The 27,672-nt window shown below is 37.8% G+C and overlaps 2 protein-coding genes and 3 non-coding genes across 6 annotated transcripts; all 5 read right to left on the bottom strand.

Moving 5' to 3' along the window:
* Window positions 1-349: 349 nt before the first annotated feature.
* rps8a (ribosomal protein S8a) lies at window positions 350-4,552 on the bottom strand. Its single transcript, XM_020919866.2, has 6 exons — window positions 4,490-4,552; window positions 3,664-3,770; window positions 2,442-2,541; window positions 1,574-1,749; window positions 866-995; window positions 350-501 (listed from the first exon to the last, which is right to left on the bottom strand). The coding sequence occupies exons 1-6, from the start codon at window positions 4,491-4,493 to the stop codon at window positions 392-394; spliced, it is 627 nt and encodes a 208-aa protein (XP_020775525.1). The 5' UTR covers window positions 4,494-4,552; the 3' UTR covers window positions 350-391.
* On the bottom strand, window positions 1,073-1,141 carry LOC129408494 (small nucleolar RNA SNORD38). Its single transcript, XR_008631980.1, has one exon. It is a non-coding gene; the product is annotated as a small nucleolar RNA SNORD38 (small nucleolar RNA).
* LOC129408493 (small nucleolar RNA SNORD38) lies at window positions 2,331-2,398 on the bottom strand. The gene has a single exon (XR_008631979.1). It is a non-coding gene; the product is annotated as a small nucleolar RNA SNORD38 (small nucleolar RNA).
* LOC129408495 (small nucleolar RNA SNORD46) lies at window positions 2,613-2,719 on the bottom strand. Its single transcript, XR_008631981.1, has one exon. It is a non-coding gene; the product is annotated as a small nucleolar RNA SNORD46 (small nucleolar RNA).
* A 3,451-nt stretch (window positions 4,553-8,003) lies between the features above and the next one.
* hectd3 (HECT domain containing 3) lies at window positions 8,004-27,615 on the bottom strand. Of its 2 annotated transcripts, none has more exons than XM_020919859.2 (22): window positions 27,501-27,615; window positions 27,026-27,147; window positions 22,595-22,892; window positions 20,920-21,173; window positions 20,562-20,697; window positions 19,991-20,106; window positions 18,696-18,809; window positions 18,524-18,606; window positions 17,417-17,582; window positions 16,537-16,618; window positions 16,200-16,382; window positions 16,063-16,115; window positions 15,488-15,656; window positions 14,227-14,340; window positions 13,816-13,905; window positions 12,825-12,964; window positions 12,078-12,144; window positions 11,308-11,437; window positions 10,471-10,545; window positions 10,303-10,384; window positions 10,146-10,217; window positions 8,004-8,325 (listed from the first exon to the last, which is right to left on the bottom strand). In XM_020919859.2, the coding sequence occupies exons 2-22, from the start codon at window positions 27,079-27,081 to the stop codon at window positions 8,241-8,243; spliced, it is 2,565 nt and encodes an 854-aa protein (XP_020775518.1). In that variant the 5' UTR covers window positions 27,082-27,147; window positions 27,501-27,615; the 3' UTR covers window positions 8,004-8,240. The 2 variants fall into 2 exon arrangements, with proteins under 2 accessions (XP_020775518.1, XP_020775517.1); XM_020919858.2 differs by having other exon boundaries at window positions 19,991-20,109.
* Window positions 27,616-27,672: the final 57 nt, after the last annotated feature.

The following is a 27,672-nucleotide window of genomic DNA, read 5'->3' on the forward strand; positions in this document are numbered from 1 at the left end:
TCATACACCTCTGATTCACTTATACTGTTTGATCACTGATTTCGCAAAAGAATTCTGTTAAAAGTTGAGGTACTTCATTGAGCCCAGTCAGAGCAGTCATGAATTCACTATAGTGAGAAGTTACCTTTTCCCTTGTCCAATATAAATGCTCAAGCACTAAACAGGCGTTTTACTTGTAGAATGTTCAAGTTATACCTAGTATTTTACCCCTTCACTACTACTGAACACTTAACCCAATTAACTGCTTAGGGTATTGCCATACAAAATTATAGAAGCAAGCCTGTGCTGTTCACTGTTTACATTTTTACAGTGCCCTAAAGGTTTGAAATGACAAAACAAATGACAGAAGTGGGACGTTTGGATTTTATTGTCGTATCAAACAGCTGTACATCTATTTGCCTTTCTTGGCCTTGATTTTCCTCAGGTAGAACTCCAGCTCTTTGCCTTCCAGGATGTAGCCGTCTGCCCTGCCGCACTGGCCCGGTCTGGAGGCGATGCAAGCTAAAACACAAAAGGTTGATGTAAATGTTTTTTATTTTAGGTGGAAAATATGGAAATTTCAGCATAAAACAATTAACACACATTTGATGGACAAGTGGCATTGTCGCAAATTTTTAAAAATCTATTGTAATTTAACACTGCCAATTTACATTTTTGGCTATTTGAAGTTACATTGCATACAGTGCAAACAGAAAAGAGCATATAAACAGATACACTGACATTGTAAAACCAAATATGATGGAAGCGCTGCCATGAAGCTTAACATCTATGGAGATGCAAATAGATAAGTCCGAGCCACTTATTTTTCCAATTTGTACATTATTCACATCAGACCCTAATGTAAGCTGCATGTAAAGAATCTTACCGAGCAGTTTTCCCTGCTGGAACTGCTCCTCTAGGAGCGTGCTGATCTTGGCCGTCTTTTTGCGCTCGTCATATTTCTTCTGAGTTTTCTTGGATCTTTTCTTGTTCAGAACCTCTTCCTCTTCAGGAGTCTACAATAAACGCCACAATAAAAGTCAGTAGGTGTTCAAATGACATTTGTCTCTGTAACATGCAATTCTAAACAGTCTTTCTCAGAGTCACGATTGTCACCACTTGCATTCAGTAGCAGAACTGGACAAAGATATCCTCATAGAAAGACAATATATCTGCATCATAAGGATATGGCAATATTAATTTCACTTAATTGCTCCTTTAACTTAAAAGATTTGCAGCTAGAGTTTGATTATACAAAAAAACAAAGTTATTTATGTAAAGATGTACTCAATTCTTCGGTTGAGGAAATTTTTTGCCATTGGCTGTAGTTGTGAATTGAGCACATTCAAGTCAGTTTGAAAAATGACTGAAAAATTGTTAATGAAGACTGACGTAATGCACTGTAGATTTTTAATACATTTGGAAAAGGCAACATTTTTATTTTTACACTAGAACCTGGTGGCGTTGGCCTCAAATTAACGCCTTTAGTGAACTTTAACTGCTTCATTGTTTAGTCCTTGCAACGACTTCATAACCTTGCTGAAAACCAGTTTTAATCCTTCAGACAACTGACAAAGTTGAATATTTCACGCACCAGCTTGGCTCCCTTCTTGCGTCCCAGAGGAGTGGCGTAGTGGGCCTCGTACCACTGTCTGTAGGGCAGAGAGTCCACCAGAACGATGCAGTTCTTCACCAGAGTCTTGGTTCGGACCAGCTCGTTGTTGGAGGCGTTGTAGACCACATCGATGATCCTGGTTTTACGTGTGCAGCCTGGGATGAGACAACAAAAAATAAGTAGGGTCATTCATTTAAGTAATTGACAGTTTAGTATAAATGGCAAAGTTTACAGGGCTGGGCCATATCAGTAAGGTACAATATTTTTGAAAAGCATCTACAACAAACTTCTGATTTTAATTAGAATATTTGTACAGACATTACAATCTTTCACAGGTGTATTCCCTAAACATTAACATGTTCAAAAGGCACTGACAAAGTTTGGGATTGCATAGAAAAGCTCAGAGCTACTGTCATCCTTTTGAACAGTTTCTCCATTTAACTGAGATTTGCTGTCATTTTGCATGAGCTCTTGTGTAATCTTATGACTGCAGTTTGGGTCAGATAGAGCACCTTTGAGAATTTGTAATGTCTCTAAACCGGCAGTCTTAAGTTGACAAAATATGTTAGACTAGAGCCCTATTTTCATGGTTAAAGGGCTTTGCATTTGCAGGTCGTTTAAACAATAGTCTTGGTGCCAGTAATTTAACTTCATTGTGATAATTTGCAACTTTAGTAATGTGTTTATTAATTCCAAACTGTTAGTGTATAATGGCCCAGTCCCAAATTGTTGGATATTTCTCAGAGTCACATTGTCGTCACTTGCACTCAGTAGCAGAACTGGACGAAGTTATCCTCATTGAAACAAAACAAAACCATAGAGTTGAATTATTTGTTAACAGACTTACACTCAGAGCCCCAAGAGAAGTTTCCAACATCCAACCTCAGAGCACGGTACTTCTTGTTACCGCCACGGACCCTCACTGTGTGGATACGGCGAGGTCCAATCTGAAATAAACAAAATCTTTAGTCAAAAAAAAAAAAGCAAATAAAATCAGTTTGAGGGACAGAAGACCTCATGCGTGTCAGTGTAACTATGACAATCCTAACATCGGCAAGTCCAGAGCTTTGAACCAAAACGGCCCAAAAAAGACCAACCTAAGGCAAAGTTTTCATCACTCACGCTGCTGCAACAATCCTGCATATTTACAGACTAATTTTAACCATCAGGGTTCCCACATTTTGCTTAAACTTCTGGTTCATTTAATGTAATCACAACATCTGCTAATACATTACCATGTTTCTAACAACAATGTACTCCAACTACAGCTAAAGTCTACAATAATTCCAACTCAATTCATTTTGCACTGTGATATGATTGCAGTTAGACACAGATCACCAAAAAATGTTCTTGTATTGGAACTCAAATTAAACTGCCAACGCACACCAAGGTTCTTGTAGAGGTGCAAATGCAAGGAACAGCAAAATAAGTGGAAGAAAATGCATAACACAGTCAGATGGCCGATGTCCAAAAGCATTTCCACAACACAGCCTTCGCCAGATCATTTTATACTGTAGTCCAAAGCAAGAAAAATGATCTGATGACACGTTTTGCCAAATATTTAAGAATAAAAAGCTTTTGAACATTGCCCATCTAAGTGTTCTATGCATTTTTTCACTTGTATTATTAGAACTCAACAGCATATAACCTTAAAACTATTGATAAAGTATTTTATTACACATTTCTCATTTTAGAAAACTACAGTGGCCCTATGGTTGCATTTCTAAAAAAAAAATGCCTCTGTGTGATGGCAAGGTCATACAAGTAGCAAGTAATTTAAAAAGTGTCAACCACATGGTTAAAAAACTTTGTGTCCTACACTGATTGTTTTATAAAAACTTCATCCTACTCCTTTTGAGCATCAGGTCCCAAATATGTGCATATCCTTGTTTTTGATGTAAAATGAATGAATTTTTGGTCTGTTTGGAGATCCCTCACAAGAAATGTTGTACAAAAGACGCGCAATTAGTTGAATTTTTTTTTTAGAAGGTTCTTGCTGAGAAGGCACTTATTAACCAAAACATGTGGGAACCCTGATTCTACCCATAATAAAAACATTTATTATTTACCTTTGTGTTTGCGGGAGGCCTGCCGAGCTCATACTTTCTCTTCTTGTGGTAGGGCTTGCGTTTGCCACCGGTCTTGCGGCGTTTATGCCAGTTGTCCCTTGAGATACCTAGGGCAAAAAAAAAAAAACACCCCACATTTAGACACGTTTTAACACAATATCTGCAATAAAAATGGTTTTAATTGAAATGCTTGAGGGATCAGTTCTCCAAGGTTTAAGTTGTCCGCATTGGGAATCGGTATCCGCGTAAAGAGACTCATCATTAAACTCAAGCATTTCAATAAAAAACGAGAATGCAATTTTTAAATGGGTGATTATGACACGTTTTGGACACAAACTGGCAATAATTTAATTTCGAAAAACATGAAAAATATAGTTGAAGTAGGGAAATCCAGCGTGCAGCAAATCGAGAGGACAGCATGACAACCTCACGTCAGGCTAGTGGCTAAAGCTAAATCCCCTTCAGATATTGTCCAAAAAAGGCAAAAAACAAACCCGCAGAAATGTCAGGAAATCGCAGACATGGTTTAGCAAAATATATCCAAATCGCGAGTCAAGAAGCCAAAGCAAAAACTGACCATTTAAGCAAAGTTCACCTCCAGACGCTAACAAATTGGCTAACGAGAGCAGCCATCTTGGACCATACAGACATCGCACGGAAAATGTTACAAAATTACTAATCCACACTCATCCTCATAGTAAGATTGAGTCCATATTATCCGGACAAGTTTAATCTAAATCTTTGCAGCCCGTGATTAGCGTTTTCTTGTGTTTTATAGTCAGATGCACAAAGATTCTCTCCTGGATCCGAGCGTGAAAACACGTACCCATTCTCAGGCGCCGGCTAGAAAGAGGAACCGCAAAGGCTCATGGGCAGGTTTGAAGGCCCCAGTCCTCGCGATATTTACTGTCTCAGCGAGACTTGGGCTTGACTCATTTAGATTTAGAAACAATTATATAAAATTTTGGACCAAACTTTATTTTTAGGGTGACCAGATGTGCCTATTTACCCGAGACAGTCTCACTTTTGAGCCCTGCATCCCCTGTCCCAGCAGATTTATACAAAACCAGAGATTTGTTCCAGTTTTGTACAAGAAATGTCCAAAGTGTCCCTATTTTTGACCAATTTGATCCCTGCCAACAGTAAAGAGAAGCATAAACTGTCATTGGTTCAAGTAAAATACAGAAAAGCTGCTTAAAAATGATCAAAACACAAAGAAAATGTGACTATACAGGTACTAGACCTGGACTAAACCAGGTACTATGAGGTTCTAGACCGGGACTAAACCACATACTATAAGGTACTAGACCGGGACTAAACTTGGAAGTAGACCAGGACTAAACCAGATGCTAGACCGGAACTAAACCTGGTACTAGCCCGGGAGTAAACCAAGTACTAGACCAAAACTAAACGAGGTACTAGACCAGGACTAAATCAGGTACTATAGGGTACTAGACCAGGACTAAACCAGGTACTAGACAGTAACTAAACCAGGACTAGACCGGGACTAAACTGGGACTAAACCAGGTACTAGACCGGAACTAAACCAGGACTAGATATATTAGTGCCAAGTGCATAACAATTTTCATTAATTATGCACTTGTTTCACAGTTTTATTATTTCTAACCAACCTAAACCAGGGATGTCCCCTTTTTTTTTCTTTTTCTGGTTTCTATTTATTAAATTAATTAATATTAAAATTTATGAACAATATGACTCACACTACATGTCGCAGAAGTTTGTATTCAGGTGCAACAGGTGCACTTCAGGATACTTATGGATCCTTTTATTGCTGACCCAATTAAGGTTTTTCATTGTTTAAAATTTGAGTAATACTGATTGTTCAGAGAGACACGATCGCTCAGTCAACAATAAGTTATTATAATATTAATGTTCAATAATGGTCAAATTGACCTTTATTTTGTGATTTATTAATAATGTTGACTTGGGTCCCAAAGGTTTGTTACTTTTAAAATATGGCTCCCCAGAAAAGAAAAAGTTTGGAAAACACTGATGTATTGAGATATTGCTGAAACTGAATCTCATTACCTCCCAGACAGCATCAACATTACATTATGGCACTCACCTTTGTCTCTAGCTGGACTCGCTCGTTGATAAAGATGAAATTAAGGGAACACTCAACAAAGGATCCAGACAAGTAGTTTGTCTTTATCTTATTTTTCGGCTTTTACCTGTGTCATTCTGTACTGGTGATATCGTGTTTATTGCTGTGCCAAGCTCACTGACTCAGAGTTAGGAGGCTTGAGTAAGCCACTCTGGTCAATACACAGCTAGATATCGTCTTACTCAATGACAACAGTTTACTCAAAAGCTCAAATAAAAAATAATTAGGACAAACCACTATGCAAGTAGCTTTGGAGTATTACCCTGTGACTAGGTCTGCTTCTGGGAGTTGCCTAGTTCAATGTGAGATCTTACTTACTAGCTGAGGATTCGCTAGTGAGGTCCATGCCAGAACCCAATTGCTGTAGAATTTCTCTTAAATTTATATTATAGATCCCACAAGGCTCCTCCCATGTATGTGCACCATGGTCAGCCCTCACACAGTAATTCTGAGAAAAGCAATAAGCAATTCTAAGAAAAAAGCTGCTTCAAAGACCACTTCCTTCGCTCTGCAAGCCACACGCTCACCTGTCAAAGTGCAAGCATCCTGTACATCATGTGCACAGTATTAATGCAGTTCGTTGTTACAAATAAAAAGATACAAAACCAGAGTCATATAAATCATATAAGTCATATAAGTCAGAAAAATTGTACTATAGGGATGTGCGAAAATATCAAAATATTGATATATCGTTTAATGTAATGACAAGGTATCGATATCGGGGACTGCTGTATCGATATATCGCCAAGTCTATTTTTTGGTATATTTTACTCAGTTATTTTTTTACAGCGCTATAGTTTTTTTGCTTGTTTAGAATATATATAATTTATGGGAAACATTTGACATTTTCACTGTTTTGATGATTAAAATGTTTGTGTTTCATATTAACTTTTGCACAAAAATTGTTTAAACAAAGGCTTTTAGTGTCACAGCCGTGATTTAGCCACTACTTTTTATTGAACCGTATCAAATCAATTTGAAATATATTGTATCAAACCGAAAAAGCACTGTATCGAGATATGTATCGTATCGTTGTCTGTGTATCGAGGTATGTATCGTATTGGCAGCATCATAATGATACCCAGCCCTACTACTAAGTGCTATAACAATTATCTTGCTATATTCTATGAATTATTAATGCTCTAAAAGCTACCAAATTAAACTCTCTTAATAATACCAAATGAATAAAAACCCTCTTAATAAGGCTGGCACCAAAACTTTCACACCTCAGCAGCGGGGTCATGGTCAGGGTCTACAACAGATATGTATCGTATCATGGCCTATGTATCGAGATATGTATGTATTGTGGCCTATGTATTGAGGTATGTATCGTATCATGTCCTATGTATCGAGATATGTATCGTATCGTGGTATCGATATATGTATCGTATCGTGCCTTGTATCGACGTATGTATCGTATCGTGGCCTATGTATTGAGGTATGTATCGTATCGTGTCCTATGTATCGAGATATGTATCGTATCGTGGCCTTTGTATCGATATATGTATCGTATCGTGGCCTTTGTATCGACGTATGTATCGTATCGAGGCCTACGTATCGAGGTATGTATCGTATCGTGTCCTATGTATCGAGATATGTATCGTATCGTGGCCTTTGTATCGAGAAATGTATCGTATCGTGGCCTTTGTATCGACGTATGTATCGTATCGTGGCCTATGTATTGAGGTATGTATCGTATCGAGGCCTACGTATCGAGGTATGTATCGTATCATGGCCTATGTATCGAGGTATGTCTTATCGTGGCCTATGTATCAAGGTATGTATCGTATCAGCAACTTCTTAATGGTACCCAGCCCTATTTTGAAGTTATCTTATACAAATGCAAGGCTGATGTTTAATGCCATTGCCTGGAACATTAAAAGCAAAGCAGCGTCATCTCCATGGAGATATGCAAGGAGCTCTACCAGAAAAGTTGCTATGTTCACTTTTTAAGTCAGAGTTGAATTCATAATTAATTCATTAAGCATATTTGTTATTGATATATTAAATTATTTGAAGCCATAGTATAGTTTTGCCCACATTTTTATTTATTTTTTATTATGTATGTTTTTTTATTGCACTGAAAACACGCAGAAAGTTACATACTGTCTCTTTAAGTCCCTTTAAGCTAGTTGTTTAGGTGACTAAATAAAAAATAAAAAAAAAAGAATTCAGTCTGTAATTGGTCTATATAGACTTTAGCAAACAAGACAAATGTGTATGGAAATATTTATTTTAACAGTCAATAACAGTCGGTTATTTTAACATAGCTAAAGCCATTATAAACTCCAAATCAATCCAAAAAGCAGAATCCTTGTTTCCAGTATTGTTTTATTGTACACAGCTATGGTTAATGTCCTTTGTGTGAGTTTGTGTAGATGCTGTGGTCGGACAGCGTTGGTTTAGTGCACGTTAATCATTTAAATAGTTTGATGTCGAAGCAGGAAGTTGCTCACTCCTCCCATGGACTCATGTCTGTGTCGATGGCCACACAGTTATACGCAGCGTAGCGAAGTTTCTCCTCGCAGATTTTAGCGCTGGAAGAAACAGAAAGAAGAATGAAGATTTGGGTTTTGTTTAAAAAAATATGTTTAGATACTGGTCACCACAATACAAAAAACAGCAAACAACAAATTAGGTTTTTATATGATATTGCTGAAAATAATATACAAACAAGTTATTTTATCAAAAGCATTATACACAACCATCAGCAGAGGGCGCTGTTTTTTACTTTAAGAAATATATTTTGGTGTGAAGATGTACATTTTGACAGAGGTTTACTTGCAAGGAAATTGTACTTTTTGGACTACTATTCTAGCAGCATACTTTTACTTCTACTTGAATAAGTTTTTGTTCCTCTTCCCATAAAAACTTTATGTGACAATATGAAATGATTTGAACATTTGTGTTTTTTTGCAGTGCTCCTTCAGATATGATTTAGTTTGTCTCATTTTTGTGTCTGTCCTTTGAAAATACCACTGCATTTTTTTGTGCATTATTTAATGCTTCGTTCATTTACATTAACTTTAAACTATAAATAAGATGTTATGTTACTCTTACTTGAGTAATACTTTTCCCAAATAGTTTCTACTCTTACTTGAGTTTTTCTTTTTGTTGGACCATTACTTTTGTTTTCACAGTTTTTCCACTTGAGTAATATTTTTTTATTTAAAGTAAAGGTAAGCCGGTGTACACTGTGCAATTTGTGGCCCTATTTGAGCCGATTTTTCACTTGTGCAACTGTTAATTGCACGTCGTGCTTCATGTAGTAAACATGGGGTAACAAGAAAAGATTTATACCTCACAACCAGCTCCCAATCGGCAATCGTAGATCGCAAAAATATCAAACCTGAAATCCAGTCGCCTCTCGTGAGGGTTTTGCACTGCTGAAGTAGTTTGTATAGTGCGAGAACATGAATTACGAGCTATGAACTTTTAAACTAGGGGTCTCCAACCTTTTTCTTCTGGTGAGCTACTTTTACAAAACGAAAATGCCAAAGAGCTACTAGAAATTGAGTAAATACAAAAGCCACGGCAAGCCTTAGATAGGACACAGTTAGAAGTTTATAAAACTTAAATCATTATCCATTTATTACTGTACAAAGTTAGGCATTAAAATTATGCATTCACAATTAATTTTACTTATTCAGCACAATATGTATAATTTAGAAATCCTCTGGCGAGCTACTTGGAAAGGAGAGGAGAGCTACAGGTTGGAGATCCCTGTTTTAAACCACACAATATGTGGTCGTAAAGTTGGAGCTGGGGCTGAGTTAAACAATCAAAAATATCGCACAGTGTACACCTGGCATTACTCTTACTTGACTACAATTACTAGATACTCTACCCACTTCTAAATTTTGGCTGCACCGTTCAGAAAAGCTAATCTTCCTGGCAGGGTTTATACTTACGCACATATCACATTAAATTAACTTTAGGCTGGCACAAAAACAGAAACTAAACATGGACTAGACCTAGAAATGTCACGATAAATACTATATTGACTTATTGTTCAATACATTACATAAGAAACAATACTTTTTGGCGGTCAATATTTATCGTGGGTTCATTTTCTTTGCACTACTGGGAAAATTTTTTGTTATATTTTTGCACTAAGTTGAGATTTTTTTATGAGTTTTTATGAACTTCTACAACTAATTACATAAAACTAAGAAAGTGTTGCAATATAGTTAAAATTTTTTGGTTGGTTTATGGTTTGGTTTTAGTATTTTCGTTTGTTGTCTATCTTTACTTAACAACAACACCTCAAAATGTATTATTGTGACTGGCCTAACTCGATCAAGACTAAACCAATCGGCCAGAATAGCTTTAAAAGTGACTACAATATTAAGAATACCTTGGATAATTTGGTAAATAAAGTGTACTGGAACATGTGGAGGACTGAGGGAGGGCATCTGACGTTTCTGACCTGTAAGAAAACAGTAAAATAAATTAATAATAGCTTCTTTTTTAATATTATTTTAAGAAGCTTTTTGCTGTGGAACAAATCTTACCCTTGTTTATCCGGAAATACATAGATAGGAGCAGGAAGGCGGCTCCTCCCTGTGACAAACCGTAGAAACCTGCTACGATCCGCTGTCAATTCAAACAAAATCAATTAATTACCTTTTTAAAAAGTCAAAATTTTAAAACATGATCTTAGGAATTAAATAGAAACTGACCATTGGTGAAGTTGGTCAGGGCTTCCCATAAATACTGTACTCTTAGATCGCTCTGCTCCAAGTCCTCGTATCGGGCTGTGGGCACAAACATCGAGAATGTGATGCCTAAACTGTGAGACTGAAATTTAAACTGTAAACTAAAAACTAAAACAAGAAACACATGCACTTCAGAGCATGTTTGTAGAGATCTAAACTACAGCGAATTTTGAAGTTATTAACCAAATAAATCCCCATGTATACAGGGTTATGTGTGATTTGCAGAGAATATGTTGCCTAAATAATTCCAGCCTTTGCCAAAGACTAAACTAAGACTAAACCAGGACTAAACCAGGACTAAACCAGGACTAAACCAGGACTAATCCAGGACTCAACCAGGACTCAACCATAGGACCAAACCAGGAATAAAGTAGAACTAAATCAAAACTAATGCACATATCCCTCTAGGTTTGTCCACCAAAATTCAGTTGGCTAGAACCAGGCCAGGGACTAAACAAGGACTAAACCAGGATTAAACCAGGACCAAACCAGGACTAAAGCCAGATTAAAGACAGAGTAAATCAGGACTAAACAAGGACTAAATCAGAATTAAACCAAGACTAAGCAAGGGCTAAACAAGGAAGAAACCAGGACTAAATAAAAAGTAGACCAGGACTAAACAACGACCAAACCGGGAATAAACCAGGACCAAAGCAGGACCAAAGCAAGACTAAAGCGAGATTAAACCAGGGTTAAACCAGGACTAAACCAGGGCTAAACCAGGGCTAAACCAGGGCTAAACCAGGGTTAAACCAGGGCTAAACCAGGGCTAAACCAGGACTAGTGTGAATTAAAACTAACTGAGTCGTTTGAGCGCCTCCACGGAGATCTCGGGGTCTCCACACACTTTCTTCTCCACCTCCTGCCACGTGAGCAGGTCCAGCACGGCCTGAGGCACCACCTTCAGCAGCCCTGCCTGCATGGCTGCTATCTGCAACCAATAAACACAGACACAACATCCATTTAGATAGTTAGAAAGATAGATCAATCATACTTTATTATACTGAAGGAAATTACATTTTTTCAGGAAGCAACAATACATAATAACAACATTAGTAAGTAATTCAGTATTAAAAGGTCCTATATTACACAAAATGGATTGTTGTGAACTTTAAGCCATGTTATAATGTTGTTACTTCCTTGACAGACCTGGAGTTGTGTTTTGTTTCATTCACATGTTTGAGTAATCCTTTATATTAGACTGTCTACATCTCCAAAGCTCGAAATGCTCCGTTTCACCCTTCGATGTCATGAAGCGGTATTTTTCAAGTTAACAGCTACCTTTTATTTTTGTTCAGTAGAGATTGAATAATTTCAGGCCTGGAACTGGCGAATGATTCTAGTGAAGGCGTATGGAGTCTAAAAACATGTTTGAGAGAAGAACTAAACCTAAATATGCAGGGTTTGTGTGTTAAACATGTGTCAATGAAAAAACACAACTTCACATATGCTTGCAATTAGGAAGCAACATAACAAATCAACAAATAGCATAATATAGGCCCTTTAATCTCAAAATATTTGTCTTTTTTGTCAAAGCAGATTTACTTTGATCAAAGGGTTATTGTTCTGACCTGTTGCTTGCTCTCCTCAAGTCGAGCCTTCTGCACCAGTCGGCTGAACTCACAGCGATCCTCGTACCTGTCAAATGTCCACATTCACTGATTGTTCAATTTAACAACAATGCAACTGCTGTAATGGGATACTAATAGACTAAGGACTTCACATAACACTAACCCAGCTGGCAAAATACAGATTGATTTTTAGCTAGAACAATAAATGCATAAACGTATACATTTGATACAAAAATCAATTACCATCTAATTGTGTTCCATACAGAAAAAAACAGGCTAGTTTTGTTTCACAGAGGGTTCATTTACTTTGGCACATTATGGATTCATTTCTCTTTCTGATCAAATCCAGAAGTGTCTGGAATTGGACCATAAAACCTCTGTCCTAACGTGGGACAGTCCAACCACAGCTGCTAATACATATCGTAGAAGACACTTGAAAATTCTTGTATCATACAGAACCAACATTTTACCCAAGATAAATTATTTTTAAGTGTAAGCCGCAATGGTTGTTTTGACACAGATGGACCAAGTGTCATTGGTTAATTGACCTATCAAACACTGTAAATGAAGGATATGTTTTCATCAAAGTGTGTGGTTTTTGCTGGCCAGGTAACTAATCTCCCAACTGTTCCCTGCTCATTGTTGAGAAACCAAACAGCCCTGTTAGTCCTGCTATCATATAACATTGTAAATGAAAGCAGAACCAGACTCTACTGTATTTGTGGACTACTTTTTTATAGCGTGTACCTCACAGCCACGTTAGTGCCTCCTGGGATCAGCTCCACCATGCTTCCATCGCTGAGCAGAGTAGTGTAAACAAGCTCCTCCCCAAATCTGAACTCAAACGTCTCCTGGTCCATGTTCTCAATGGCCTCCAGCAAGTTCACCTGCACAGAAAAAACTAGATGGTAAAACTGCAACTTTATTTATAATGCTCTCCCTCAGGTTGGCTGACCAAAGAGCAGCCAGAAGCTCAGAGTGGACAGAGTCTTTGCGGTGGCTGCACCAAAACTGTGGAATGAGCTTTGCACATTAGACGGACCTTTTCTGTACCTGTTTTTAAATCTCTTCTTAAAAGGCACTTGTTCACTATGGCCTTTGACAAAGTTTGAGTTTTTCACATTTTATTAGATTGTTTTTATTAGATTCTGTCTTTAATCATATGTTGTTTTATTGTTTTTGTGATGGAAATTTATATTGTGGAAAGATTTCTCTCAATCTGTCTTTGTGTAAATCAATATGATTTCTACCCGAGACCCATACCAGTCATTAACATGTGCAAAGGTTCAGCAGACAAAACTGTCCCCACCCTACAGGAAACTGTGTGTTGTCCTGTGTATGTATGTTAAATTGGTTAGCACCAGCCTCTGAAAATAAAGTCATTCTGCATTGATATTTATGTAACTGATATTTATGAGCTCAAATGCTCTGCGGCAGAGACTGGGGTCTAAGGTTGGAGGGACATACTGTAGCAATATGTAAATTAGGGATGGTAAATTATGGTAAAGAAAAACAGTTTGCTTAAAGAGGAGGTTTTATGCAAACTCGACATTCTAGTTATAATGTTGTAATGTTTACTCATCAAAAACTTAGCTAAAGAAGTTTTAGATGTCATCCATACATGTTTGAGTAATCTACTTCTGTGATAAATGTGTGTGTAAAAAATCTGTAATTTTCTCTTTAATCAATAAATACTAAACATTACAGCGGTGTTTGACTCTCCCTGTGCAGGTCTCACCAGATCAGAGTCCACAGCGGGGAAGTCCTTGGTCCAGCTCACTGTCTCTCCTGTCAGCTGTTTCCACACAAGACCAGGCAACGCCAACACCTGAAACATCACAAGGCAAATGTTAATTCAAATTAAACATTCATTTTATATTTTAATATCCTTGTTTGAGAGCAGTCAGTAGTAATTTCTCCACAGTTAAAATATTGTTAAAATGCTTGGTTAATCTTGGTGTTGTAATACAGTGAGTTCAAGGGTCTAGTCACTAAGAGAAATGATCAGGTTCAACATTTGTGAATTTACCTTTTGGATATTTTATAGCAAAGTACAACTTAATCAATAGAAAATCTGTCTCTTGCCCCGATCTAAGACTATGACATAAACATCAAAACCACTGATTGTTTGTGGAGACTGTCGTCTCACCAAGAAGTCCTTTCCTCGGAGCGCGGCGCCCATGAGCTGCCCGATCCACTCATACTTCTGAAACTCTTTACACGACGGGTTTGGCACGTAATAGTCTCGAGCCTCTAGGGCCCCCTGTCAAAGCATTCAACAGGTCATGTACAAAACACAAGATAGGCATACATACATTAATCACTTTACACATCGAATCAAGACATTTCAGATGAGATATATTTAAGACATCTTTTATTGCACTACTGTTACTGCTTAATGAAAATGGGCTTGCATCTCCACAAACTTGACTCTTATTATGAGGCCAGGAGGAGGACCTTCTTCTGCTTCATAATGGCATAAAAACGTATCCATCTCCATAGAGAATGTTTAGTTTAATCTTTATTTGAAGGGACAATATACAGAAACGTTAAGATCAGAAAAAAGATGTTCTGCACCAGCTCAGAGCTAAACAGCAAGTTTATTCTGCAGTCCCTGATTTACAGAAATAATAGTGCTGTCAGTCGAATAAAATATTTAATCGTGATTACTCTCATGACTGTCATAATTAGCTTGTGATTTATCACAATTTAATCATGCATTTTTGTCCCTTGAATAATAATTTTATTACTCTTAACAAAGAAAAGTGGAAATAAAGAAAATAAGAAAATAAGTCCAGTGGCAGAAGTATCTATTAAATAGTGAGACAGATTTGATCCTGCTGCGATGCACACTACTCTGTGAGTTTATGGATATAACAACAGCTCGGAGCAGTGAGAACAGCTGGAAGAGAGTCTGCAAAACTTCTGTCTCTGTTACAGTCCTTATTGAAGGTAAGCGTGGATTCGTCGTATGTTTTGGAGCAGAGTTTATTTTGTGGTGTCCCCGTATGAATAATATCAGCACACCTGACAGGGTTTCTCAGTTTCGTACAAATTGTTTTGCTTCCTGTTTACAGCCGGATCCTGTAGTTTTTCTAACGTTACTAGTAGTGGCCACAGCTTATGAAAAAACTAAAACTAAAAAAACAAAAACATTTTACGCCATTAAAAATTATCATCACCATCATTAAGACTGTTTTGCGGTAACTCGTTAATAATGCAATATTTTTGACAGCACTAAGAAATAAACAATGCAATTACACTCTATCAACAATAATAACACTTCACGCTGTCCATTCTTTGACCCAAACACACTCATCCAACACTCAGTATCTCAGCAATGAGCCTAGACTAACCAGTCATGTCCCCTGATTGGTGCAGAGTGAAACCTTCCCTGTGCGTGTACTGACCTCGTTGGATGTGCGGCTGAAGAAGGGCAGGGGGAGGGGACACTCTGCTGAGCTGGGGCACAGCTCCTCAGACATGTCGGCCAAACTGTCCCTGAAGCCTCCGCCCTGGTCGATGATGCCCTCCGCGATGAACTTACACTCCCACCACTGATCGTACCGCGCCGGCCACCTGTCGACAAAGAGAGGGACAAGGTTTAATACAAAAGGCAGGTGTTAAATAGGCGCCCACAATAGGTATTACACTTCTAAGGGTTATTCACTCGCAAAATATTGAGATGTAAACTGTTATGGTTTTGAAAGTACAGAAACTACAGCACATCGCATCAGGTTTGTGAAGTTGTGGTGTCTTGTTTCATGCTTTTATTTATGGAAAATAATCGTGAGGGAGCATGGGTGATGTAGGCTTTTGGGCGGAGCATTGGACAGAATCTTCCAGTAAACCGTAAGGAGGATCTGAATATGGCCCAGGAGAGACCTATTCAGACAGGTTTTTGATGAAGAAACAACATAATAACATGGTAAAAAGTTGATTTTGTGTAATACCTCTGCTTTAATAATCTTCCAAATCATCATACCTGTAGTCGAGCGTCTTCTCAAATTTGTCCGACGGCTTCAGGCCTTCATACACCTGCACAAAAAGCAAATGAACAGCCTTAATAAAGTAGAATCAGCAGAGGAGAGTTAAAATATGAGTGATGAGTGGTGTTAGTACCTGGTTGAACACGGCGTTCTTGCAGCCCGGGTCGAGGGAGGGGTTGTCACGGTGCTCCATGGCCAGGCGGCGGTTAATGTAGAGGCGGGGCATCACGTTTGGTTTACTGGTCTCAGAGTCCTTCAGACACTGAGTGATGAGAGGAGAGCGACGCTTTGACAGCATCAGGAACTGCTTTATGCTCTGGAAGAAAAACACAAGACAACAAAAGGAATATGTGTTAATTACTGTATATAAAGCAGTATCTGAGCTCTATCTGATTTTTTTCCACATAATAAAGTTAAATTTGACTTGTCCCAGTACAGTTTTGGATTTAAAAATATAAATGTTTCTTTACCTTTATATGGTTAAAAGTCCCGAGGCTGTAATCCCACGCTGGAACCAAATGTGGCAGTACACTGTCCAGCAAAATCATGAACCTGTAAGAAAAGGGTTTTTATGAGGGGGAAATCCACACATTTCAGAGCATATGACAGGCAAGACTTTAAATGACGCATTAAATACACTAGTTTTATTTAAGGATTTACATAATAATGGTGATGCCAACAGATGTATTTAGACTTAGACAAACTTTAATGATCCACAAGGGAAATTATTTGGACTCAGTAGCTCACAGCATATTATAATAAGCCTTCAGGCTATTTTAGAGAAAATATGGACTATACGTTTTGAAAAAGATGTAGAAGGTAAGAGCTTTGAGTGTTTGTGGACAGGGAAGATGTCTATGCTTTTCTCTCAGCTGGATATAACACGTAAGTTAAATTTTTCAGCTTGTTCTGCCGTTGCGATGCAGATTCAAATAACCATCAGGATGTTTTGCATTATCCCAACTGCTTTCAGTGAGAGACAGATTGAGAAATGTGTAGCACTCAGTTCAGAGTGCTACAGCAACTATTTTGGTAATCGATTAATTTATTCTTTTGATGGTTTAGATTGTGCAAGATTTTGACTAAATTTGTGTGAGATCAAGCCGCTGGAGAACATTTTCAAAAAGTATATTCACAACAAAACATAAATTTGAAACCACTACACATTCTCATTTTGATGTAATTACTGCTCTGTCATGAGTCATAAACTCTATTCTCTCAGCACATGTTTTGGAGACTGTTTATAGACCAATTAATGATTATTTGATTACTAAATGAGTTGAAGATTATTTCAAGAGTTAGTTGATCGCTGAAGTTGTTGCCTCATTGTCTTCATGTCGATGGTAGTACCTCTGTATGACCAGAGCCCGCCGGTAGAGCACTTCTGGAGCAGTGCCCTGCAGTCGGGGGTACCGGACGAGGTTGTTGGACTGAAACACGTCTGCGTTCAGCCCCAGGTCCCTTTCACAAGAAGATTTTATCTTCAGCCCTCGGATCCGAACGTCTATCCCTTCATCTGCACACAGACGTATTCCACTTTAAACACATACTATGCAATTCTCTTTTAAACATGCTTTTGGTCACCTTGGCTTAAGTACTTCACATTTTATAACTTAACATAATGTCCAGATTTAGAAAGCGCACGTCAGTTTCCAATAAGACATTTAGGTGTTGGAGTGAATGAATAATGGGAAAGTAAACAAAAGCAGCCGTTTGGTTTAAACCTCATGATGGTTTTGAGGCTTTTAAACTGTGCAGGAGAGGTCTCGATTTTAGCTTGTCATGCAACAATTTGTGCAAAATGCCTTTCTGAAGTCTAAAGTAAGGGACTGTAACATCTGGAGCAGCAGACCCTGCACCGTAAGAGAATGCCCTACACACCGGTACATCACTTTGAAAAATCTACTTAAAATCTGCCTTAAATCCAGTGGAGTGTCTGATGCACCTGCCAATGTTTCTCTCCTGCCTTTTGTGGTGCATGAACCTGCCCGTGTGAATGTGTCTCTGTCTTATGTCAACTGACATGTGTTGTCTAAATATTATTACTGCACCCTTGCTTAATATTGACGATGTGTGTGGATAAACTTTTATGCAGATTATTAAGATACAGTTTGAGAATAAATGTTATTAAAAATTATTCATATTACAATTAATGTTTATACCATAGTGTTTTCTGTCTGTCTGTTGTTCTCTACAGGGATTACAGTTGAAACTTAATCTGTACAGTCAATGTTCAAATAAATATATAAAACTTAATTTGAGTACTTAAAGAAGACAACCTTGGATTAACGGATTAATAATTAGTGAATAACAAAATTAGTGCGTAACAAACCCAGGTATGTTTCTGATGAAGGTTAAAGGCAAAAAAAGTCAAATTCAGTATGGAAGACAGCATTTCCTCCTGTCCTGTGTTTTACAGTCAGACAATTATTTCTAAAAGGAGCTAAAAATCTTTACCTCTACATTCTTCAATCCTGACTTCTATGACAGGATAGTGGGAGATCATATCCTCCAGCACACACACCTCTCCTATAAGGTTACTGAGGCAAAACAAAAGAGAGAGTATGAAGATAATATTACTAAAATTATTTGACATACCGTTTTATTTAATTTTGAAAGGATATCTTACTCATCTATAGTGACGTCACTGAGTTTCTTGAGGTTGTCCCCTTCTCCTCCGTACACTGTCACTCTTTTGGGCATGTAGTTGTCATCTGTGGCATCTACGGTTAATATCAACTTACTGCAAAAGATAAAAGGTAAAAAAAAAAGATTTATAGTTACAGTCTATAAAAAAGCGATTATTTTTAATTGAAAAGATAACACTGCAATTTCTCTTGCGTTAATGACGCACAGAAGAGCAGGTCTGTTCCCAGTTTGATGAATTTGAGAGAGCAATGGGCAATCTTTAAGGAACATTACAAAGATAAAATGTCTGATTAGATGCAGAGGTGGGTAGTACTCAGTTACATTTACTTGAGTACTTTTCTAGCAGCAAAGTTTTACTCCGATTTGAGTAATATTTTTAATGAAGTATCAGTATTCTAGCCTGATTCATCAGCCGGTTTCTTTTCGTGGAAACTGTCTGACCTCGCAGCATTAGGATTCATTCACTTGACGGTAGGCGGGTACTTTTTAATTTAACCAATCGCTGCCATTTGGTCATGATGTATGTAATGCTCCGCCAACGGGGCTAATTGGTATATTAAGCTTTTCCCAAATCCCGTAGGAAGAAGGGCAATAACGTCTTTCTTGATAAAATTCACCAAACATTCTCTTTGCTAACGCTTTAAATCCTCGATCTCGGAAATCGTTGCCAACACAGAATGTCTGGCTTTGTCTACATCCATCTTGACCGCTTTGTTTACTGTTGTGCTGAACCACAAAAGGGACACTGATCGCTGATTTGTTACAACTTCTAGGGTTCCTGCAAACCGTCTAGTGTATTCTGATTCCTGACCTAGTCGATGGAGAGAAATGAAATTGAGCCAGCCTGGCTAACAGTATTCCTGCTTGAGTAAAAGTTGTGGTTACTCTTCCACTTAAACTCCGTACACCTTCACGAAAATCATTTGGATAATTTCAGCCCTAGAGTTGCCAATATCTACTGAATTAAAGGTAAAGGGAACAGTTAACTTGAAAAATATCACTTCATGATAAGGTGGAAAAGAGCATTTTGAACTTTGTAAATTAAGACAGACTAATAATAGAGATTACTTAAACAAGTGTGAATGAAACAAAACACAACTACCGATGTTTTTGATGAACAACAATATCAAATGGTTAAAATCTCACAAGAGTCAATTTTGCGTAATTTAGGACCTTTAATCAGCTGTGACCTAGACCCAGGACCTTCTGGCTAAGGTCTTGGGCTCATCTGAATAATCAAGAGATAAACAAATGTATGTAAATGTTGTTTCTTACTTGACGACGCTGCCTCGCCTCATGTGGAGTCGGATCCAGTGCTGTCCCTGTAAACCGTCGCTCTCCCAGAACGTCTCTGTGTCTCCATCAGTCAGACAGTTCATCCCACTGGGTTCCTCCTTACACAAGCAGCCAGATTAGATCATAGATTTATACACAGTCAGTCAAACGTTTGGACACACTTTTTAAATTTTGGTTCTTTTATTTTTTTTAACTTCTTTATTTTCATGATTATTTCAATTGTAGATTCTCTCTGAAGATGTCAAAACTATGAATGGACACATATGAAACGCATTTTAAAGCAAAGGGTGGATACTTTTTGAATCTAAAATATGAAAGAAATATTTAGCGGAGATATTTCACTTTTTTCTTTGCTACATACAGTAATTCTACATATCATGCATCACATATTTGAGGTCTTCTGTATGTATTTAAAATATATAAAGTATTATATAAACATAAAAAATAACAGTAAGATGGTTTGTCCAAACCTTTGACTCGTACTTGTATACAAATTGTAGTCCTTTAAAAGCTGAGGCTTTTATATACAGTATATGTAAAAGATTCTTACTGAGCAGGAGGAAACTTCGATGCTGGTCACACACTGTTTGACACTGCCCAGGTTTTCATCTTCTTTCCCGATGTGTTCATAGAAATAATGCACCAGATCCTCGTCACATTCATACGTCCAGGTGGGAGGAACATACCTACAACACATACAGACAATCACTTTATACACCGTTTATTATTTTATTATAGATATAATATTCACTTATTCACTTATTATCTGATATCTGATCCTCTGTGCCCTTTTAATCCAACACAATGTATTCATATAATGGCACATTCCATAGGTTTAGTCAGTAGAATTGTTAAAAAGTAAAGCTTCGCTTCTAAAATAATCCTTGTTGAAACATCCTTAGACTGACCTGAGCCTCTGCACAGCGGTCTGGTCACATGGGGCCACTTTGGGTTTGCTTCCGAGGAACAGCGCATTCTCCACATCGACCACCTGCTCCCAGCGGTAACAGGGTTTGAAGTCAGATCCGAAGAGCTGCTGCTGCCGGCTCACTGTGTCTGCAGACTCCACGGGCACCAGGCGGTCGCCCCCGTCTGTGTGTTTACACACCAGGATCCAGCCCTCAGACAGCTCCTGCCCGGGCTTCTGCTCGTCCAGCTGCTCCTGGAGACAGGACACATCCACACGTCTTAAATGTGAAATGTGAGATTCTTTGTCCTATCAACACTAGGGCAGTAGTCCACTAAAGACTTGTTTTGGTGATTGACTGGACAACTAAAAATAGCAAAAGCTCTTAAAATTACTGTGCAGTGCTGCATGCCTTTAGTTGTTTTGCAGATTAATTGGACGATGGTGTATTGATCAACAAAAATTTCTCATAGTCAACCAATAATTTTACTTAGATTTTAAAGATTTATATGGTACGACAGAAAAAAGGAGAAAGGAGTGAGCAAGTTAGCTCAAGATTTAATATTTTTGGGTATTTTTATGTAAAAAGTCATATTAAAGTCTTGATTCACAAATTGAATCTATTTTATAAACATTTCTTTGTACTTTTTTCTTGTCTTTATCTATTCTCTTGTGAGTGCAAAAATGCATAATATACACCTGCACAGATGTTCATGGAAAAACAACAATTTATGAACAAAAATATATGTAATGTATTAATATAAAGACAGATTAAAATTGTGAGTCATGACTTTATTCTGCTGTTTTAATTTTTTTTTACATATGAGCACCAATACAAAAAATAGAACATTTTCAGCTTACTCACTCAGACTTCTTTGTGCTGTTGTCCAAAATAAATCCTCAAATAAATCCTAAATCTAAATACAATTATGTCTAGGTTTTCAACGAAATGGAAAATGCCATCAAAAATCAAGTAATCCCATGCTGTCCAGTGATGCAAATGACTGAAATGGTATTCTGAAGAATTTTGAAAAGACAATTTAGCAGCATAAATATTGCCAACCTGCCACATAAGGTTTGTTGTGCACAGTGAAATTAGTGCAGTTAAAGTGTATGAACAAGCACTTTCTGATTTCAGTTTCTCCCTGTGTAGAGGCCACCACACCAAACAGGATGACTGAACCTTATGTTGTTGTGTTATGGTTAATAATATGACTAATAGGTTTTCCATGCAGCAGAATATGTCCACTTGTACAAAACAGAATTTACATGAGTCCTTTAGAGCTTAAAGATTTAAAAAAAAAAATTGTTTTGAAACAGCTATATTCATCAAAAAATGCGTATTATGTTAACAAGTCATTTCTCCTTCAAAGCGCTATCACAACACAATCAGCGTGAATCATGCTCATGAAACTACTCCACATTGCATCAAGTTTGTGAAGTTGCTGTGAACAGTTTTGCATCATGTTTTTGTATATTTATGGAGAATTGTCATGTGGGAGCTGGGGTGACATAGGGTTGTGGGCTGAGCTTTGGAAAGAATCTTCCAGCTAACGGTAAGGAGGGTTTGAACAGGGCCGGAAGAGATCACTATAATACTCAAACATGCATGATAACATCTAAAACCTCTTCAGGCGTATACGTACACATGCAAAACTTGAAGAGTCAGTCCGTACCTTGTTCATTTTGACCCATAGTCCCTGGCTGTTGCAGTATTCCTCTCCTGATGTCCGGATGCAAGTCCCTTTCTTGGGTTCAATGTGGTATTTGGAGAGTTTTTTGCTCTGTGGGGTTTGGTGTGGAGAGTCAAACACGGACACAATGGTTTTTCCCACTGTGGACCCTCCAGCCGAGGCTCCAGAGGAGGCAGCGGCAGAGGAGGAGGAGTCCTTACAGATCTTATAGCACACTTCTTTAGGCACATAGCACAGGCACTCCGGGACGGGCTCACTGCGGCGGAAACACTCGATGCACCTGTGGAGGGATTGAAAATAATGATTAAATGAGTTTTGAATCATGTCTGTAGAAGGGCTGTACCGACTAAAGACATGTCCTGCCGATCTATTAGTCGACTAAAAAAGGGGGCGTGGCAAAAGCTCTATTATGTATCTCTGTATATCGTGCAAAAAACACTATTTATGCAGAAAAAAAGTACTAAACACTGTATTTATATAAAAACAGATTCAACTTGTGAATTTTTTCTTTAAATAACAAAAAAATTTGCCTGTGATCTAGAAAACACAATATTTTACAAAGGTATGACTGTCAACAGTGACTCTTCCCAGATAAGTGTGACTGAAAGTGGATTAGCCAGTCAGGTACACACATAAGTATCAAAACAAATATGGGTGATGAAAAAATATCACAGGGGACTGAAAAAATGATGCAGATTTACCCAGAATCAATGAGCAAAGCATTAAACTCTTAATCAGAGGTGAGAGAAATGGCAAGACCAATGAGCTCCTTCAAAAAAAGTCTCATTGCACAATGATGATCATGTGTGTCAAAAAACTAATTTGTCACCTACTAGCCTTACCTCAACTTGCATCATAATTTAGCATAACAAAAAAGCAGTTGAAATCTAACATTTTAAGCCTGTGCATAGCCATCTAGCATATCTAGCACTAACTAGTGTAGATTTGTATTCTACCCATTCCCTTATATATCTGGAAAAACAATAAATGTCCTGTTTTGAGCAGGAAAGAGACATATTTTTACTTGGTTGAAAGTAACATATTCTGGGCAAATTGTCTCAGAAGAAGAAAAAAGAAGAAATACAAAATAAATATTTCACAGAGTGGTGCATTCTATGTAAAGCAATGTGTCTCCAAACTTATGAAAGAGTACTGTTTATTTTTTATTTATTTAGTTATTTAAAACAAGGACATGCAGAGAAAACATTAAACTCTGAGAGAAAAGATGCTCTGTGCCAGATTTAGCTACAAGCTACTTTCCATCTGCAGTTCTTGGGCGGGTACAAAATACATACAAAGAAACTATTTACATGTTAAGGAAACTATTTACACAACAAGTCATCGTTAACAATGTCTCCTTAAAATAACCACTATGCAATTTATCGTTAAAACAGTCTAAATGAATTAATTCTGAATTAATTTCTGTAAATACAACATTGCCCTGTGGGAGGAGACTGACGAGCATTAAAGCCAGAACATCTCGGCTGAAGTTCAGCTTCTTTCCTGAGGCTGTCAGACTTGTGAACAGTGCACACTGACTTTCTGCTTGGGTTGCCTCTCTATCTTGCCACGTTTTACTACTTGTTCATTGGACTGCTAAATGTTGTTTTTTGAATGTATTTATTTTTTAACATTGCTTATTTATTATTGTTTTTATCTCTTTCTGGATCACTGGGCCTCGGGGAGCACATTTCATTTTGTCATGTGTTTCTCTCGCATGTTTGAATGACAAATAAAGAACCTTGATTTCAAATTCATCATCATCTTCTAAAACAAACCATCATGGACACTCCTGCTCACCAACTGCACCAGACTATAGAGGGACAGATAATACTCCCTACAACTGTACAACAACTCACCCACTTAGTCAGACTATAGAGGGACAGAGGAGCTCATTCTCCAGCAGGCTCCAACAGCTCTGCTCAAACAGTGAGAGATACAGGACGACATTCATACCATACTCCATATAATTGTACAACAACTCACATTTAGGCAACGGATAATACTTCCTACAACGGTACAACAACTCACCCTTATGTAACGGATAAACCTATATCCTGTCAATCATCATATCATTGTGGCACTGTCCTCCTACGATCTCCTGATTTTAAATTTTATTACTTATCTTTCTATTTTATTTTGACTTGTACATAAACATTTATATAATTCTGTCTTATTTGACACCTGTCTCTGGCTCTCTTTTATGCTACTTATTTAGAATTTATTATTACCATTTATATTTTTGCTCTTTGTTATTATATTTATTGTGATGTGTGAGCTACTGTGTCCAAATAATTTCCCTTGTGGATCAATAAAGTTTGTCTAAGTCTAAAAATTCAGTTGTAAGCAATATCCTCTAAAATGTACACTTACCAAATTAATCAGTATTATTATGCTCTAAAATAAAATCCAGACAAATAGCATAAGTCAAACACAATACTGTTACTTATAAAAATATAAAAATACTACTTATTCCGGCATTTCACAAAACGTACTTTACCGACTACAGTTAGTCCAAAACTCTGCAGTGTGACTTTTAACAGGAACAAAAAGGAGAGAGCACATTACTCCAATCCTTGCATCTTTGCACTGGCTTCCTGTTAATTTTAGAATTGATTTTAAGATTTTATTGTTTGTTTTTAAAGCTTTGAATGGACTGGCCCCACAGTACGTCTCGGCCCTCCTCCAAATTTATACCCCTGCACGCTCTCTGAGGCCTGAGGTCCAGCTCCAGCTCGTGGTGCCTAAGACAAGACTTAAAACCAGGAGGGACAGGACCTTCTTTGTGGTCGGCCCTAAGCTCTGGAACGCTCTGTCCCCCCACGTCCGAACAGCCCCTGCAGTGGAGAGTTTTAAGTCTCATCTTAAAACCCACTTTTATTCTCTGGCTTTTAACACCGCGTGAGTTGTGTGGTCCTCTGTGTCTTTTATTTATTTGTATGTGTTTCTATTGGTTTTATAGATTTAATTTATTTATTTCTATTTTATCAATCAATCAATCAAACTTTATTTCTATAGCACCTTCCAATGACCAAAGCCGACCAAAGTTGTTGCTGTACAACATTAAAACAAGATAAAAAACAATAAACATCATACAAACAGGTCAACAAAGCACATTACACCATTAAAATAAAGAAAGTGTCACAGGGCCACTAAGTGTTAAAAGCCATTCTAGACGTAGAGCTCTGTTGGGTTGGTGAGGGGTCAAAATCTCACACAAGTAGGAAGGTGCAAGACCACTGAGTGCATTAAAAAACAAACATCAAAATTTTAAAATGAATTCTGAATGAATTTTATGATTTTGTTCTTATTTTATTTTACTTGTTTTATTATTTTAAAACTAGTATATTATTTTAGTAGTTTATTTTATCATTGTATTATTGGTGTTATTATTATGTATTTGTGCAGCACTTAGAAAACTGTTTGTTTGTGAAATGTGCTATAGAAATAAAGTGGATTGGATTGAAAGGAGTGAAAGTTTGCTGCTTGAACGTAAATTCAGTGTACTCTCCTGTAAGCATCTCTGACTAGTGATGTTACGAGATGTGCCGAAGCTTCGAAGCATGTGTCGAGCAATGAAGGGGGTGTTTCCGTGAAGCGTGTATCGAGGCTTGCTTCATTTGGGGGAGGAGTCAAAAATGATGACGTCCGAAGCCTCGCTGCCCAGCTGTACCACATGATCGCTTCGGGAAGTGGTTTAAAGTTTGCCCCGAGCTCTTACAGCTATATAGACCCTCAGACTCCTTACAAAATGTGGTTGCTTGTAGGAGAGATGCGATTAGTTGAGAGTTTGGAGAGAGTTTGGAGAGTTTGGATACTAGAGTTTGGATAGAGTTTTTATCTCCAAGGCCGGAGAGCTTGTGTCAAAAAAAAAAAAAAAGAAATCGTTCAAAACCAAAAACTATTGAGAAACTCTTGTTTCTGAACAATTGTGTACAATTTCCCCTGTCCTATACATCATCGTGCATGTTACACAAGCATAATCTGTGCCCTTTTCATAGTTCCACAAGTACTTTCACGGTCCTCTGCCTGATTACGCCCTTGCCATTTTTAGAAAAACAGTTTAACCTGCCATATTAACATTTTGGGAAAATTACGCACACAGAATACAAAATATTTTATACACATATGTGATCATATATAGAGAGAAATTATTTGGTCATACATTTTTTGTAATTCATAGTCATTCCCAACAGACATGACACAAAAATTTAATGCATCACACATGTGGTTCAGATACAGCTGGCCAATAGGCAGTTTCGTGCGCACATGAAGCTTCAAGAAATGAACCCTTTCTCGAACCAACTGGCTCAAGTGGTTCAGTGCCTCATGAGGTTTCATCTCACCATCACTATCTCTGACATTTAAACTCTGACATAAAATTAGCAAATGGACATTCTCTCCCAGACCCACCTGTTGATGAAGCGGATCCTCCCGAGCAGCAGGTGAGGGTTCTCCCCCAGAGACATGACGCCGAGGACGGACAGAGACGGGAGCAGGACCCGCTCACATCACACCGAGGTCCGGGTCCTGATCTGTCAAAACACCACAACAAAACAGAACATTCACGAGTCTGCGAGTGATCCTTTCATTCAAACACACACTTACGCCTCACACTAACACACCTCTGGCCCCTGTGAGAAGTTTAAGCTCGGTTTTTTACACGGTATTTTCAGTATAAAGTCCAGAAATGTTCTTATCACCTGTAAAACGCGAACTGTGCACTCCTGCCAGTGATAACACTGAGCTAGCCGACTTTAGCATGCTAACAGCTAATAAATGTCCACTTTCTCTACATCTGCGGGACAAACCAACACACTGACTTAAAAGCAGGTGAAAATACACTCAAACAGACATAAACAAAGCCATGATGCCACTGTCCACGTACCGTAATGTTTCAAAGTGCAGGTTAATTTTTTTTTTTTTTTTTTTTTTTGCTGAAGAATCCCCAGCGCTGATGAACTGACTTCTGACAACGCGGAAATGATTACGACACTTTTGGCCCAATGCAACTTCCGTCCGTGGTGTTTCAAAATAATATTTATAATAACACTGTTTAC

Source organism: Boleophthalmus pectinirostris, unplaced genomic scaffold, assembly GCF_026225935.1.
Source record: "Boleophthalmus pectinirostris isolate CB_2022bp ecotype Guang Dong unplaced genomic scaffold, ASM2622593v1 HiC_scaffold_16, whole genome shotgun sequence".
Taxonomy (NCBI): Eukaryota; Metazoa; Chordata; class Actinopteri; order Gobiiformes; family Gobiidae; genus Boleophthalmus; species Boleophthalmus pectinirostris.